We start from the raw sequence: 17,575 nt of genomic DNA, 5'->3' as shown, positions 1-17,575 counted from the left end.
TTTCTCCTGAAATTGCCCTCTTGTCAATGATCCCTAGGTCCTTCTCTAACATCAAGAAGGGAATTTTACGCCACTGCCTAGTGGCTGCTGGTGTTGCCATCTCTAGGCATTGGAAGTCCATAGTCCCTCCTCATATTCTCAAGTTGGCCCAGATACTCAATGATATAATGCCAATGAAGACTCTGGTGGTGGAATATGGCACGAATCCTGAGTCAATCCATACTACTAGGACTTGGAGGGCCTACAGCGATTCCGACAACTTCTGGGCTCTAGTATCCCTGTTAGTTTGATGTCTTCCATAATCCTACTTGTTTTTCTTTGGGCACTTCTCGGAATAGGTGGATGGAGCTGTATTGTCGATTTGGAAAAAAAGGCCAGTCGAACAGGAATAATTTTGATATCAAACTTCGATTTAGTTTTAGTCATAGTTCTTTGACTAAAATGCCATTTTAATTTTAGCCATATTTTAGTCATCTAAATTGTTTTAGCTTTAGTCGTATTTTAGTCAACTAAAATCTCCATTACCAATGTTAATTTAGTTGGTGAAAATAGTTTTGTTGATGAAATTAACACTGGTCCCAACTTAAACCTAGAGGCTTGCAGTCCCCCTTCATCTCCAATATGCCCAAATGCCATGCCGTTCTGATTGGGCAATCTTCAGCACTTTCTGGTATTTTCATGGAGATGGGTCAATGGGGATGCATGGGGGTGGGAAGAAGTAGGCAGGCTTCGACACTACAAAAAGAAATGCAGTAAGAAATGTGAGCTGCCAGGGCTAAAAGTAGCATATTATTATCCCAATTATTCAACCTAGAAATTCTGAATAATCATCTTTGTGAAGGCATTGTAGACATTTGCAATTAGACTGTGCTGTGTAATACTGCACAGGCACTGCTAAAAAGAGAATGTTGTAATCCCTCCAGCAAGCTTGAAACTACATGTCCAAAAACACTTGCCAGCCTGACCTACAACTGCCGTAAAATCACAGGCTGGATTAAAGCGTCACTTTAACAGAAAGAAAAAATGGCGCACATACGTGTAAAGTGCAGGTGCCTAGAGATACAGACACAAACTTTCAGTCCCCCTGCATCTACAGCTGTGGCCAAAAGTTTTGAGAATGACACAAATATAATTTTCACAAAATCTGCTGCCTCGGTTTTTATGATGGCAATTATCATATACTCCAGAATGTTATTAAGAGTGATCAGATGATTTGCAATTAATTGTAAAGTCCATCTTTTCCATGAAAATTAACTTAATCCCATAAAAAAACATTTCCACTGCATTTGTGAAGAAGGCTATAGGGCGCCCAAGAAAGTCCAGCACGCGCCAGAACCATATCCTACAGTTGATTCAGCTGTGGGATCGGGGCACCACCAGTGCAGAGCTTGCTCAGGAATGGCAGCAGGCAGGTGTGATTACATCTGCATGCAAAGTGAGGAGAAGATTTTTGGAGGATGGCCTGGTGTCAAGACGGGCAGCAAAGAAGTCACCTCTCTCCAAAAAAAAACATTAGGGACAGACAGATATTCTGCAAAGGTACAGGGATTGGACTGCTGAGGACTGGGGTAAAGTCATTTTCTCTGATGAATCCTCTTTCCGATTGTTTGGGGCATCCGGAAAAAACCTTGTCCGGAGAAGAAAAGGTGAGCGCTACCATCAGTCCTGTGTCATGCCAACAGTAAAGCATCCTAAGACCATTCATGTGTGGGGTTGCTTCCCAGCCAAGGGAGTGGGCTCACTCACAATTTTGCCTAAGAACACAGCCATGAATAAAGAATGATACAAAAACATCCTTTGAGAACAACTTCTCCCAACCATCCAAGAACAGTTTGTTGATGAACAATGCCTTTTCCAGCAGGATGGAGCACCTTGTCATAAGGAAAAAGTGATAACTAAGTGACTTGGAGAACAAAACATCAACATTTTAGGTCCATGGCCAGGGAACTCCCCAGACCTTAATCCCATTGTGAACTTGTGGTCAATCCTTAAGAGGCGGGTGAACACAAATTCTGACAAACTCCAAGCATTGATTATGCAAGAATGGGTGGCCATCAGTCAGGTTGTGGCCCAGAAGTTGATTGACAGCATGCCAGGGCAAATTGTAGAGGTCTGGAAAAATAAGGGTCAACACTGCAAATATTGACTCTTTGCATAAACTTCATGTAATTGTCAATAAAAGGCACTTATGCAATGCTTGTGATTATACTTCAGTATACCATCGCAATATCTGACAAAAAGATCTAATATAATGTAAAATATAATGTTTGTGTCATTTTCAAAACTTTTGGCCACAGCTGTAGATACGGGGGGACTGAAAGTTCATGTCTGTAGCTCTAGGCGCCTGCACTTTACACGTATGTGCGGCATTATTTCTGTCTGTTAAAGTGACGCTTTAAGCCAGCCTGTGGTTTTACGGCAGTTGTAGAACAGGCTGGCGAAGTGTTATTGGACATGTAGTTTCAAGCTTGCTGGAGGGGTTACAACATGACTCCTTCTTAGCAGAGCCTGCGCGGTATTTACACAGCACAGTCTATATGCAAATGTCTACAATGTCCTCACAAAGATGATTATTCAGAATTTCCAGGCTGAATAATTGGCATAATAATATGCTACTTTTAGCCCTGGCAGCTCACATTTCTCACTGCATGAAGCCCGGCGGTGGTGATATTCCACACGTCTCCCCATAATGCCACATCACAGCGTATTGAGAATATTAATACTGACACCAAGTACTTCTGAAAATGCTGCGGTATCGGACACGCCGAGTGAGGCCTGAATAGAAAACTCTGCCTAATCCCCGATCAGCGGTGAGAGAGGCGAATTGCCTCACACGCACTTTACAAGGAATAACAAATGAGAGAAAAGACTAAAGAGGTGTAATCCTGTTATCCCATGAAGTGCTGGCGACACTCTAAACTCATTTCTGGATGCTGAAGCCAAAGGAGGGCGGTTGCCCATAGGATTCTGTGCTTTATTTCAACAACGAATAAAACATATGGTGTGACTAATTGCTGGAGGTAACAGATTCACTTCTGTGCCATTATTGCCAGTTTTTTAAGAGGTTCTACTGAAATGCTGCTTTATGCATTGACAGTCTGTCCGGACTATATGGTCACCTGCTGAATTGGCACCATCCACAAGCAATTTAACTCTTCAATAAGATACAGAAGCTGAATCCAATGCAAGTTTCTTCAGCTTATTGCAGAACAGAGAATGTTTTTTTTCCAGTCCTTTTAAGTGTAAGAAGACAAGGACTTTCCTAAGCCCGGTCTCTGCAAAGTACTAACACTGACTGAAGGAACGTGGAAGATACAGGACAGGGCAGAGACTGAACTAACTTCTAACTAACTACTAAACAGGAGTGGAGGACCGAGGGAAACACAAAAATCACATAAGTAAACAAGTAGTTATGTCTCATAACCACCACTAGATGACAGCATACTACAGAATAACATACCTCCCAACTTTTTGAGATGGGAACGACGGCCACTTATTAGCAAAAGTATGTAGGTGTAGCGCCGGTACTCCTAATGAGTACGCGCTATGTTTGTAAATGTAGTTTTTTGCCCTGATTACAATAAATAAATACAGTGTCACAAAACAGTGCCCATCATTTCCCACCAAGGCCAGCATACAGTGCCCACCAGTGGCAGCAATCAGTGCCCACCACTGCCTACAAGTAGCACCAATCAGTGCCCATTGGCAATGCCAGTCAGTGCTGGCAATCAGTGCTGCCCATCAGTGCTGCCTATCACTGCTGTAGATTAATGCCCATCAGTGCAACCCATCAATGCCCATCAGTGCCCATCTGTACCACCTATCCGTGCTGCCTATCTGTGCCCACCAGTGCCGCCTATCAGTGCCCACCAGTGCCACCTATTAATGCCCACCATCAGTGCCACCCAGCAGTGCCCATCAGTGCCACCTATCAGTGCCCATAAGTGCAGCATATTAATGCCTCTTCATCAGTGCCACCTTATCAGTGCCCATAAGTGCCACCTCATCAATGCCCACCAGTTCAGCCTATCAGTGCCTCCTCATCAGTGCACATCAGTGAATGCGAAAAATTACTTAGTTAAATTTACTGACAGAAAAAAAGTAAAAAACTTTTTTTTTCAAAATTTTTGGTCTTTTTTTGTAAAAAATAAAAAAAAACAGCAGTGATAAAATACCACCAAAAGAAAGCTCTATTTGTGTGAAGAAAATGATAAAAATTTGTTTGGGTACAGTGAAGCACGAACGCGCAATTGTCATTCAAAGTGCGACAGCGATGAAAGATCAAAAATGGCCTGGGCAGAAAGGGGGTGTTAGTGCCTGGTAGGCAAGTACTTAAACTTCTATATTTAATGTTAAGCCGCGTACACACGGGCGGACTGTCTGGCCAACTTAGTCCGTCGAAACACATTTCAGCGGACAGTCCGCTCGTGTGTGGGCTTCAGCTGACTTTTTCAGCGTGCAGTCTGGTGGACTAAGTATTTCGGAATTTCCGTAATATTGTCCGTCGTACTTTGGTTTCAGCGGACAATCCGCTCGTGAGTAGGCTAGTTCGACGGACTAAGTATGGCGCATGCTCAGAAAGGATTTACACGGCCGAAGGTTGCATTGCAGTGTATTGGACGTCCTATTTCTAGTCCCGTCGTACGTGCTGTACACGTCATCGCGCAAGCTTTCGACGGACTGTTTGTGCATCCGTGTGTGGTCAAGTCCGTTCATTCAAAAGTAGGACGGACTGTCCGTCGGATTGCCTGACGGACTAAGTTGGCCATACAGTCCGCTCGTGTGTACGCGGCTTTAGCTCTATAACAAACACACTGCAATAGCAACCTTACTGGTGATTGATTCTCAAGCCCATTTGGCTTGAGTGATCAAGAGAGGTAATTAGCTTTCTGACCCTAGCCTGTGTCTGCTCTGGTATTGGCCATCTCCTCTCCCATATTCAGGTGTCTCAAATCAGATCCTATGATGACCAATAGAGAAATGCATGCCTGCTCAGTCTCCCTATGAATTTAAAGCAGCCTATGGGGTGGCGCAGACAACATGGCTCTTTGGTGAGTGGTTCTGTCACAAGTGATGAGCAGTTTCACCGCCACAGTTTAACGAAAGCAGGATTTCTGTGTTCAATACAACACAGAAAAATGCATATAAGTGGGACAAAACAGGTACTGTAATGTGCTGATGGGGAGAATTGGAGGCCGCATGTGCCCCCCGTCCTTGCTCTCATGGCACTCCTGTATACCTCCCAGCTTTTTGATATAGGAAGGAGGAACATTTTGGCACAGGATATTTAGGCAACAGACACCCCTACTGTACCTCCCAATCACATAGAAACATAAAATAGTGATGTCAGAAAAAGATAAAATGATCCATTATATCGGCCTGTTTTTAAATGAAAAAAAAAATTGTTTTATTCTTTTACAATAATGTTTATTAGTATTATCAGAAATAACAAAAAAGTTACAATAAGTACAACACCCATTTCTTGATTAATCGCGACATATACACTATATTACCAAAAGTATCGGGACGCCTGCCTTTACACGCACTTTAACGGCATTCCAGTCTTAGTCCATAGGGTTCAATATTGAGTTGGCCCACCCTTTGTTGCTATAACAGCTTCCATTAGTCTGGGAAGTCTGTCCACAAGGTTTAGGAGTGTGTCTATGGGAATGTTTGACCATTCTTCCAGAAGCGCATTTGTGTGGTCAGGCACTGATGTTGTACAAGAAGGCCTGGCTCGAAGTCTCCGCTCTAATTCATCCCAAAGGTGTTCTATCGGGTTGAGGTCAGGGCTCTGTGCAGGCCAGTCAAGTTCCCACACCCTAAACTCGCTCATCCATGTCTTTGTGGACCAAAGAGTTGAAGCTGTTATAGCTGCAAAGGGTGGGCCAACTCAATATTGAACTTTACGGACTGAGACTGGGGTGCCATTTGTTTTGGAACTTATTTGTTTTGGTGTCTTTATATGTACGGATTGCATGGGTTGTTATGGACATGTGGTGAAAATTTCATGCCAATAGCAGCGTTAGAAATCCATTTACCTAGAAAAATGGTGACGTGTTCAATACTTATTTTACCCGCTGTATGTCACACGTGCCTTTGTGGGTAATTGCCCATGCAAAGAAGAATTGGCAATTACAAGAGTGCGGTTGCTTGGAGTCATTCACTTCTATGGCGTGCTGTACACGGCATGGGTGGCTCCCCTGAGTGCGTTCGTTCCCGCATGGTCCACAACTTCAGCACTGGTCGGCATGCTGTCTGTACCAATATATTTCAGTGGAAGTGACACAAGGGGCTTATTATAGGCACATTTTAGGTGTCTCTGTGCCATGCACTGCCAGAATACAGAAGAAGGTTTTCATAGCCCGCGCTTGTCACGTACAGAGTGTTAATATACTGAAACTGTCCAGCTCCCACAGCAGTTGTTTGCTAATGAACCAGAGGCCTCTGCAACCTGCGGGAAATTACTTACAAAATTACTATTATTTCAACATTAACCCACTTTCAAAAAGAGCATTGGAAGTGACAAGGTAAATAGATACGCTATTATTTACTCAGAGACCTGCAATTACCTGGATTCTGCGGGCACAATTATTTCTAATCCCAGCGTTTTCCAGCACTGAGAACTCGCACCGCCAGTCGCTTCTGGTTCACGGTGAAAAGGAGGCTTGTCTGCATACACACGTGTAACAAAATACAGAAATAGCCTTACCCATATTCTGTTCCATATGAAACCATGATCCCCGCTATATTACAAGTAATCCACAAAGCTTATTTAATAAGTCTTTCTAGATAAAACAAATAGCTGAAGATTTACATGACACTGGGCTGCTACTTATTACATTTAGTTGCAAATAGTTTTAACAGATTTGCACCAAACAAACGAAAGATTTCCAAAAAACGCTCAGCGTAGGGGCTCAAATGTCTTTTTAGTTATTTAAAGAATGTGAAGTCATTTTAAAATTTACAATACTTTTTTTTAAAAGATCAACTCAATGAATATTCTTATTGATATGTCTTTATTTTTAATAGTGTTTCTAAAAAAAATAAAAAAATAAAAATAAAAAAATAAAATATATATATATATATATATATATACATATATAATATATATATATATATTTATACGCACAGTATCTCACAACAGTGAGTACACCCCTCACATTTTTGTAAATATTTTATTCTATCTTTTCATGTGACAACACTGAAGAAATTACACTTTTCTACAATGTAAAGTAGTGAGTGTACAGCTTGTATAACAGTGTAAATTTGCTGTCCCCCCAAAATAACTCAACACACAGCCATTAATGTCTAAACCGCTGGCAACAAAAGTGAGTACACCCCTAAGTGAAAATGTCCAAATTGGGCCCAATTAGTCATTTTCCCTTCCCGGTGTCATGTGACTCGTTAGTGTTACAAGGTCTCAGGTGTGAATGGGAAGCAGATGCGTTAAATGTGGTGTTATCGCTCTCACTCTCTTAAGGCCCGTACACAGGATCAGACTTTTTGACAGCAAAAATGCAAATGAGCTGTTTTAAGGCAACATCCGACCGTGTGTACGCTCCATCAGACAAACTTTTTCGGTTTTCATCGGACAGATGTTGGCTGTGCGAACAGACAAATTTTTTTTTTCGACAACATAAGTCCGATGGAGCAAAGTCCAATCGTGTGTACAGAAAACCATCAGACTTTACAAACACGCATGCTCAGAACCAATGCAAAAGATCAGACAACAATACAGAAGTTGACCAAAGGTGGCGGTAAAGAGCAGAAAAAACACGTGATTTGGTGAAAGTTGTCTGAAAAAGTCAGATCGTGTGTATGCTTAACAAGTTCACGGGCAACGTCCTTTGTACAGAAATCCACGGCAAAGTTTTTACAAAATTAGATTGTGTGTTTGAGGCTCTATACTGGTCACTGGAAGTTCAACATGAAGCCTCATGTCAAAGAACTCTCTTAGGATCTACATAAAGATGGCCTAGGCTGTTAGAGGATTGCCAAGACTCTGAAACTGAGCTGCAGCACGATGGCAAGACCATACAGCGGTTCAACAGGACAGGTTCCACTCAGAACAGGCCTCGCCATGGTCGACCAAAGAAGTTGAGTGCACGTGCTCAGCGTCATATCCAGAGGTTGTCTTTGGGAAATAGACTTATGAGTGCTGCCAGCATTGCTGCAGAGGTAGACGGGGTGGGGGGGGGGGGGGGGGGGGTCAGCCTGTCAGTGATCAGACCATACACCGCACAGTACATCTAATTGGTCTGCATGGCTGTCATCCAGAAGGAAGCCTCCTCTAAAGATGATGCACAAGAAAGCCCGCAAACAGTTTGCTGAAAATAAGCAGGACACGGATTACCGGAACCATGTCCTGTAGTCTGATGAGACCAAGATAAACTTATTTGGTTCGGAAGGTGTCAAGAGTGTGTGGCGGCAACTGGGTAAGGAGTACAAAGACAAGTGTGTCTTGCCTATAGTCAAGCATGGTGGGGGGAGTGTCATGGTCTGGGGCTGCATGAATGCTGCCAGCACTGGGGAGCTACAGTTCATTGAGGGAACCATGAATGCCAACATGTACTGTGACATACTGAAGCAGAGCATGATCCCCCTCCCTTCAGAGACTGGGCCACAGGGCAGTATTCCAACATGATAACGACCCCAAACACACCTCCAAGCCAACCACTGCCTTTCTACAGAAGCTGAGAGTAAAGGTGATGGACTGGCCAAGCATGTCTCCAGACCAAAACCCCATTGAGCATCTGTGGGGCATCCTTAAATAGAAGGTGGAGGAGCACAAGGTCTCTAACATCCACCAGCTCCTTGATGTCGTCATGGAGGAGAGAAATAGGAAGGAGGGAGCACCCACAATACCACATCCTAATGTATCAAGGGAAAACAAAGAAGATACCAAATAGATATCAACAGGTCGGACTTTTAAGGCATGGAAGTAAATAGGAAAGTATAAAAAAATATATTTTATTGAAAATGCAATATCATAACAGTGTTCAAAACAATATAAAAATCATATAAAATTATATAATTTATGCATTGAGCCCTTGTGCGTCGTGTCTACGCATTTTGCCATAAAGGTTTCCTCAGGACACTGAAAAAGGGTCAAAGACTTAGCAAGAGAGAACAACAATAAATCTCACTATCTTCAAAAGAGCTGCGCCTCAAGTACAAATGTCGTAGCAACCAGGACAGATCCAAATATATGGAGCAGTCAACCATGCTGTGATAGAGTGGACAGCAAGTGGCACATTCTGATGAGTACAAACAGAAATTGATAGTTGCTTATAGCAGGGGCAGGAAAGAAGTCTCAGTCAGTAAATTACCATCAATGGAGAAGCCAATAGAGGACATAATCCCATCCACATAAAGCTTAGTAGATGCACATATTATGGCCAAACAGCATATAAAAACTAAAGGTAAAAGTATTTTTATGGAGACAATGAAAGCTTACCCCTTGGAGACAGCCCAATGCTGTGCACCTTTTTTTTCTACTTTCCTATTTGCTTCCATGCCTTAAAAATCCAACCTGTTGATATCTATTTGGTATCTTCTTTGTTTTCCCGTCGTCATGGAGGAGGGGAAGAGGACTCCAAGGGCAACCTGTGAAGATCTGGTGAACTCCATGCCCAAGACAGTTAAGGCAGTGATGGAAAATAATGGTGGCCACACCATATATTTACACTTTGGGCCCAATTTGGACATTTTGACTTAGGGGTGTACTCACTTTTGTTGCCAGCAGTTTAGACATTAATGGCTGTGTGTTGACATTGTAGCAAAGTGTCATCATTTCTTCAATGTTGTCACATAAAAAGATATAATAAAATATTTACAAAAATGTGAGGGGTGTACTCACTTTTGTGAGATACTGTATGTGTGTATATATATATATATATATATATATATATATATATATATATATATATATATATATATATTTATTACATACAGAGAGAGAGAGAGAGCAGTGTAACAGAGACATGAGCACACCACTGTGCTGCTTCTCCTTTCGCTGTCCAGTCACAGACTGGGGGAGTGAAGGATGACCTGAGATCATAGAAATTGGGTCTTCTCCAGAGCCTCTCCCATCTTCTGGGACTCTCCACCTCTCTGATTGTTTTTTGCTCTGCCTGCCCTAAAAACATATTTTCTCAGGCTAGGTTCACACCTGTGCAATTTGTAGCATGTTTTTGAGAAGCACAGGAACACATGACAAAAGATTTAACATGGTTTCTTATGGGTCCCTTTCACATCTGTGCAATTTCCTGCGATGTGTTTTTGGAGGAGATGCAAGCACTTTTTTCATGTGGGAAGATGCAATTTTGGGTCCATAAACTTCAGTGGAGCCACATAAAAAATGCATACATACTTTTTGGGTGCATTTTTCAGTGTCGTTTTTGTAGGGTTTTGTTTTAACAACTATTCTCCTCCAACAAAAAATAAAATAAATATAGCATGAAGCACGAAAACACCTCCAAAACACCTAAAAAAACAAGTGAAAACCCCATAAAATGCATGAAAAACATACTCACAGATGTGAACCTTGTGTCAGGGAAGCCTATCCCTCCTCCACCTAACAACTCAAATTTTACTTTCTCAATCACTAATTCCCACACAGTCATTACCTTTTGTATCACTTGCTCTTACCTTCTAGAACAGGGGTCTCCAAACTATGGCCCTCCAGTTGTTCGGGAACTACAATTCCCATCATGCCTAGTCATGTCTGTGAATGGCAGTGTTTTACAATGCCTCATGGGGCGTGTAGTTCCGCAACAGCTGGAGGGCCGTAGTTTGGAGATCCCAGTTATAGAATGTAAGGTCTCATGAGCAGGGCCCTCCTAACCCTCCTGCTGTGCGAACGGCTAGCGCTATAGAAATCCTGTACAGGGGTCTCCAAACTATGGCCCTCCAGTTGTTCAGGAACTACAATTCCCATTATGCCTAGTCATGTCTGCAAATGTCAGAATTTTACAATGCCTCATGGCACGTGTAGCTCCGCAATAGCCGGAGGGCCGTAGTTTGGAGATCCCATAATAATAATAATGATAATAAAAATAACAGGTTGAATGATGCTGGCCATCAGACTGAGGACATCTAGTGGCAGAAAAAGTACTGCAGGGAAATCTTTGGATAGAAGCCGAATATTGCAGCAAAATTTGGTTGTGTTCATTATTTTTTTATCTTGTTATTGCTGCTTTAATAAATGTTGCTGCTAAATATTGCAAGTGATGCAACCTCCTCTTGTATGAAACACTGATGGGCTGCACCTGGTTGTTTTTTCCTATTGTGCAGTGTGGGTAATATATATATATATATATATATATATATATATATATATATATATATATATATATATATATATATATATATATATATATATATATATATATATATATATATATATATATATATATATATATATATATATATATTCAAAAGTATTGGGACACCTGGCTTTACACGCACATGAACTTTAATGGCCTCCCAGTCTTAGTCTGTAGGGTTCAATGTTGGTTTGGCCCACCCTTTGCAGCTATAACAGCTTCAACTCTTCTGGGAAGGCTGTCCACAAGGTTTAGGAGTGTGTCTATGGGAATGTTTGACCATTCTTCCAGAAGCGCATTTGTGAGGTCAGGTACTGATGTGGACAATAAGGCCTGGGTCGCAGTTTCCGCTCTAATTCATCCCAAAGGGGTTTTATTGGGTTGTGGTATATATATATATATATATATATATATATATTACTTGAACCATTATATCCATCCTTTAAAATGCACAGCTACAGATACTTGTTACAGCACAAAATCTAATCTACCATCAAAATTCATATTTTTCAGAATGTGAAATTGAGAGGTCATTCTTTCTACGGATGAAATGTGTGTTGGCCAAACGGAACGCGGGTCTGACATGTAGTGGATACAAGGTAATATACAGATCATTGTGGAGACACTGTTGAGTTTTTTTTCACTGCTTGTCAATGGCACTTTCTCTGTTGCCTCACATCAAGCAATCCAAAATAATCCTGTTCTAGAAAATGACAACTGATGGAGATTAAAAACTCAGCCTGAATGGGTTCCTGTGAGGTAATGGAGAGTTTATTGCACTGCAGCTAGCTTTATGTGTTAATTCTGACTGTACAATCCCCTTTAGCTATACCAAGATGGGCTATCTAAACAATTGGTTCAATTTCATATCCAATCACGTAGGCTCTAATACTTCATAGCTGTTGGTAAATTGAAAGTAGGTTCGACAGGTGAATTTGACCTGCAGTTGACCTCATTCTGACCAGAAGTTGCCCTTCTGACCTGAAGTTGACCTGTATCTGACTTGAAGTGGACTTCCATTTCTCCAGCCGTTGGCCTCCTGCTCTGCAGCTAACCTCCTTCTGACCTGCAGTTAAACTTCTTTTGACTTGAAGTTGACATCCTTCTCTTTGACAGTTGACCTCCTTCTTAGCTCAAGTTGACCTCCTTTTGACCTGAAGTTGCCCTTATTCTGACCTTCAGTTGACCTCCTTTGCTGCAGTTGACCTCCTTCTCTCCTGAAGTTGACTTCTTGCTTCTTGTGGCTAGAAAGAAGTCTGCAATTTAATGATCTGTATCACTTGTTGCTATATTGAATAGGTTTATATAAGGAGAATAATGCTGACTTATCTTTGTAATGACTAAGCGCAACCTGTTAGCGTGTGAAACGCGTCTACCATTTGAACTGTAACACTTGGGATGTTCGTTATTAAATAAGAATTTTGATGGATCTTGGAGTGTAGCCATTTCTTCAGTGTTGACTTCTTGCTTACCTGAGGTTGACCTCATTTTGACCTTATCTTGTCTGTATTCTGATCTTCACCTTCTGTCCTTCTGTCTTGCAGTTGACTTCCTGCTCTTGCAGGTGACCTCCTTCTGACCTGCACTTGAACTTCTTTTCATATGCAACTGAGCTCCTTCTGACTAGCAGTTGACTTAACTTTGTCCTGAAGGTGCCCTTATTCTGACCTTCTATGCTGCAGTTGACCTCCTTCTCTCCTGAAGTAGACCTCTTGCTTACCTGAGGTTGACCTCCTTCCGACCTTATGTTGCCTGTATTCTGACCTTTACTCGTCCTCCTTCTTTCCTACAGTTGACTTCCTGCTCTGCAGATGACCTCCTTCTGACCTGCATATGACTCCCTTCTGACTTACAGTTGCATTCCTACTTCAAACTGCTTTTGCATACAGTTGACTTGTATAGGGATGGAGGCAGTTTTGATATGAACAAAATTCTATGCATGGTGTATGTTCACCCACAATTATGCAAAAATGTTCTCCAAACGTTCAATGAATTTAAATAAATATAACTTACATATGTAATTAAGGCTTTGTCCACAGCAAGCTTTTATTTCTCCTGAATTGGTACTTTCTCTCATGAATTATTTTATCCTTGCCTCCAAAAATTATTCTTTATGTCTATTCTGCTCAATACCCACCCCCTTTATCCCCAGAACTATCGCCATTCAGAAGTCACATGTCTAAAATATATTTAAATCCAAGATCAAAAATGTGATTTATTGCAACTTACCAGTCCTTAGATGTGGTGTCTACTTTGGTTTTCATTTATCAGGCCAAATCCCTTTTCTGCAAGTACAGAAAAATACCCTTTTGATCCTGATATAATTACAGTGTTCTTATAACTTTCTGTGCACTGAAATGAAATGAAATATCAACAACCTTATCCGCTTTTCCAGTTATCTATAAGCAGCCTAGGGTGACAATGGCAATTCCCAAATAGATGCAATACCGTGATTCAGAATTGTTACTTGGTGTGTGACTGTCAGAATGACCAGGTGAAAATAAAAGGAGGGGGGCAAAAAAAAGAAAACGAATGCAACCATCACATCAGAAGAATATGGAAGAGCCCTGGGGCCATCTAAAAAAAAATACAGAATTATGTTTTTGAAAAAAAAAAATTCTGAGTTTGAAAGTCAGAATTCTCAGATTAAATGTCAGAATTCTGAGATTCAAAGTCAGAATTGTAAGTTGAAAAAAATTTTTTTTTCAAAGTTAGAATTCTGAGGTTAAAAGTCAGAATTCTGAGTTTGAAAGTCAGAATTCTGAGATTCAAAGTCAGAATTCTGAGTTTGAAAGTCAGAATTCTGAGATTCAAAGTCAGAATTCTGACTTTCAAACTCAGAATTCTGAAAAAAAAAAAACATAATTCTGTATTTTTTTTTTTGGATGGACCCAGGGCTCTTCCATACTTCCATAGAAGAACGATGGGCTGCAACATATATCATTTTTGTTTATTAGTTTAGATATGCTTCAAGGATCAAATATTCATGCGATCATTTTTGTGGCTTGAAATTAATTTTTTTTTACCCACAAATTAACAAGTTAAGGTATAGGGATGATGATGCAGTATGCTTCATCAGTATGCTTTAGCTAATTAATAAATTAATCTTCCCTGTATAACTGATCAGTAACAGATGGTTACAGATCAAATCTTTAGAATTGGACTTGTTGTTATGGGCAGCAGACTTATCCTTCATCCAGGACTTACACATGAGTCCCGGTATTGGGTCCAGGACCCTGGTAATAAGTACTTGTGTCCTGTTTGGTTTGATTAGTGTATATGTGATGTGTTTTATCTTTATACGACAGGTCATTCACTGCAGTGGGTATCTGAAAATAAGGCAGTATATGCTGGACATATCTTTATATGACTCCTGCTATCAAATTGTAGGGCTAGTGGCCGTGGGTCAGTCTTTACCGCCGAGTGCCATCACAGAGATCAAACTCCACAGTAACATGTTTATGTTCAGAGCAAGTCTGGACCTCAAACTCATTTTCCTGGACTCCAGGTAAGCTGTTTGTTTACTAAAGGCTGGAACACCCAGCAATCAATAGAATTTGAACATTTTAGGTGGCTCGTTTTTTACTTTTTTGTGTTAAAGGATTTTTAAATTTGTGCGCTAGATCTTTTTTGCTCCAGGGTGTGCACTTTACATACCTGATAACATTAGGATAGTGAATGCAATTTGTTCATGGGTATTTAATACATCGTTACATTGGTCCAGCTTGGACCAATGTAACCATGTACAGTATATACCAGCGATGGCTAACCCTGGCACCCCAGATGTTTTGGAACTACATTTCCCATGATGCTCAACTACACTGCAAAGTGCATAAGCATCGTGGGAAATGTAGTTCCAAAACATCTGGGGTGCCAAGGTTCGCCATCACTGGTATAACTATATACCATACCGAGAAAATTCCCCCAGAAGCTGGAAATCACTGATGTAGACACAGCTACTCCAGTGACCTCCACTTGGTTCTGGGTGCAGTGGTTGGCCTGATACATTCTGAGCAAGGGCATGAGCGCCATTCAGAGACTGCTTTGCATTCACTGAATAAATACAAAGCGTTCTCTGATTGGACAAATTGGAGAGGGGGGGGGCGTTGTCTACTTCAGTGATTTCCAGCTTCCAAGGGCATCAGTCAGGTATGGTATGGACCAGTGTAACTATGTATAAAATATTCATACCTGGAATTCGCCTTTAAGATTTGAACAAAATCAAATGATACATGACTGTGAAAGTTAAGTTTGTGTAATACTTATTTCACTCGTTAAAATGAAAATCAGATGATAACTTTTTTGAAATGAGTTTTTCTGGATATTTTTGTTATTCTGTCTCTGTTAAAGTAAATCAATCATTAAAATTATAGACTGATCATTTCTTTGTCAGTGGGCAAACCTACAAAATCAGCAGGGGACCAAATGTATGGGTATGTGTGTATCACTGTATGTGAATTGGATGCATTTTCAACCGCATCCAATTTGCGTCCGGTTCAGGTGTGATTTCAGGTAAAAATGTGCACCTGAACCAGTGAAAAGAAATGCACCGGACTGTTGCAATGGTGGCATATGTGTGAACCCAGCCTTAAGACTTCTTATGCCCTGTAAACATGATCGGACTTTCCGACAACAAAACCGTGGAATTTTGTTCGAAGGGTGTTGGCTCCAACATGTCTTGCATACACACGGTCACACAAATGTTGGCCAACAATTACGAAGGTAGTGACTTACAAGGCGTACGATAAAAAAGGAAGTTCAGTAGTCATGCGCCACCCCTTGGGCTCCTTCTGCTAATGTTGTGTTTGGTGAGCATTGATTCCGAGCATGCGTGGACTTTTGTGCAACGGACTTGTGTACACACGATCGGAAAGTCGGACAACAAAAATTTGTTGGCGGAAAATTGAGAACCTGCTAGCCAACATTTTTTGTCGGAAAGTCCAACAAGAAATGTTCGATGGAGTATTCACGCGGTCGGACTTTCTGCCAACAAGCTTACATCCAACATCTGTTGACGGAAAATCCGATCGTGTGTACGGGGATTAGAATGGAAGGTATTGCATGTCTCTTTCACATGTCCCAATAATGAAAGGATTATTCATCATTCAAGGACAGTGGGCAGAGCCATGCAAATTATTCTTTTATGCTCCATCAGCACGTCCAAAACTGGTAATTAGTGCATACATAAACCAATATTATAGAGCCATTTATTCCAAACCACATACAAGTGTTTAATGCTTCAGGCTTCAAAAAGCTAAGCAGTTTGGAATAAATGGTCCGGAGTATTTGGCTGTAGTTCCACTTTACAACAGTGGTTCTGGATTTGCATATGACTGATAGAGCTGAAATCAATGATTTGTATGGCTCAGCCCACTGTCCTGAAACAGGGGACAACCCTCTTATTTTTGGGTTATGTGGTGGACTGAGACATGTGAATATTTATTCTAATGCCCCGTACACACGAGCGGATTTTCCATCGGAAAAAAATTTGGATGGTTTTCCCGATGGAATTGTGCTCAAGCTTGGCTTGCATACACACGGTCACACAAAAGTTGGCTGAACTTTCAACCATCAAGAACGTGGTGAAGTACAACACTACAACGAGCCGAGAAAATTAAGTTCAATGCTTCCGAGCATGCGTCGTATTGTTTCCACGCATGCGTAGAAATTTTTTGACGCGGAATTTGTACAGACGATCGGAACTTTATTCAACCGATAAATTGAGAACCTGCGCTCAATCCTTTGCTGGCGGGAATTCGGCCAGCAAAAGTCCGATGGAGCATACACACATTCTCCGACCACGCATTTTCCGACCAAAAGCTCTCATCTGCCTTTTGCTGGCGGAATTTCCAATTGTGTGTAGGGGGCATAAGAGCATGTTCTCAATTTTTCGTAGCGGCAACTGGCTATATACATTTTTCGGAATTTGTACAGACAATAGGAATTTCTGGTCGGAACTTTTTCCAACCGAAAAATTTAGAAGATGCGCTCAATTTTTTGCTGGCAGGGATTTGGCCAGCAATAGTCTGATGGAGCATACACACGGTCGCATTTCCGACCAAAAGCTCTCATCGGTCTTTTGCTGCCCGAATTTCCAAACGTGTATACGGGGCATTAGGGTTTTACTGTGAAATTTCCATTTAAACAAGATTCCTTATTCTAAAACAAATGCATGCATGCAATTCGGATGTTGATTTTTTTTTTCCCCTTCAAAGTGGTTCTGGTTTAGTTTTTTACAATACTGT

The 17,575-nt window shown here is 41.2% G+C and overlaps 1 protein-coding gene across 2 annotated transcripts in view; it reads left to right on the top strand.

The window, feature by feature from the left end:
• SIM2 (SIM bHLH transcription factor 2) overlaps positions 1-17,575 on the top strand; it is a 208,165-nt gene that overhangs the window by 165,399 nt on the left and 25,191 nt on the right. For both annotated transcript variants that reach the window (XM_077479919.1, XM_077479918.1), the window contains exons 5-6: positions 11,844-11,929; positions 14,639-14,838. In XM_077479919.1, the coding sequence (XP_077336045.1) occupies positions 11,844-11,929; positions 14,639-14,838 (286 nt within the window). The remainder of the gene's footprint in view (positions 1-11,843; positions 11,930-14,638; positions 14,839-17,575) is intronic.

The sequence above is a fragment of the Lithobates pipiens genome, unplaced genomic scaffold, assembly GCF_037356315.1.
Source record: "Lithobates pipiens isolate NorthernLeopardFrog02 unplaced genomic scaffold, aLitPip1_a1.2 Scaffold_16, whole genome shotgun sequence".
Lineage (NCBI taxonomy): Eukaryota > Metazoa > Chordata > Amphibia > Anura > Ranidae > Lithobates > Lithobates pipiens.
Note: the sequence above shows the minus strand (reverse complement) of the source record. Positions and strands in the feature narration are given on the sequence as shown.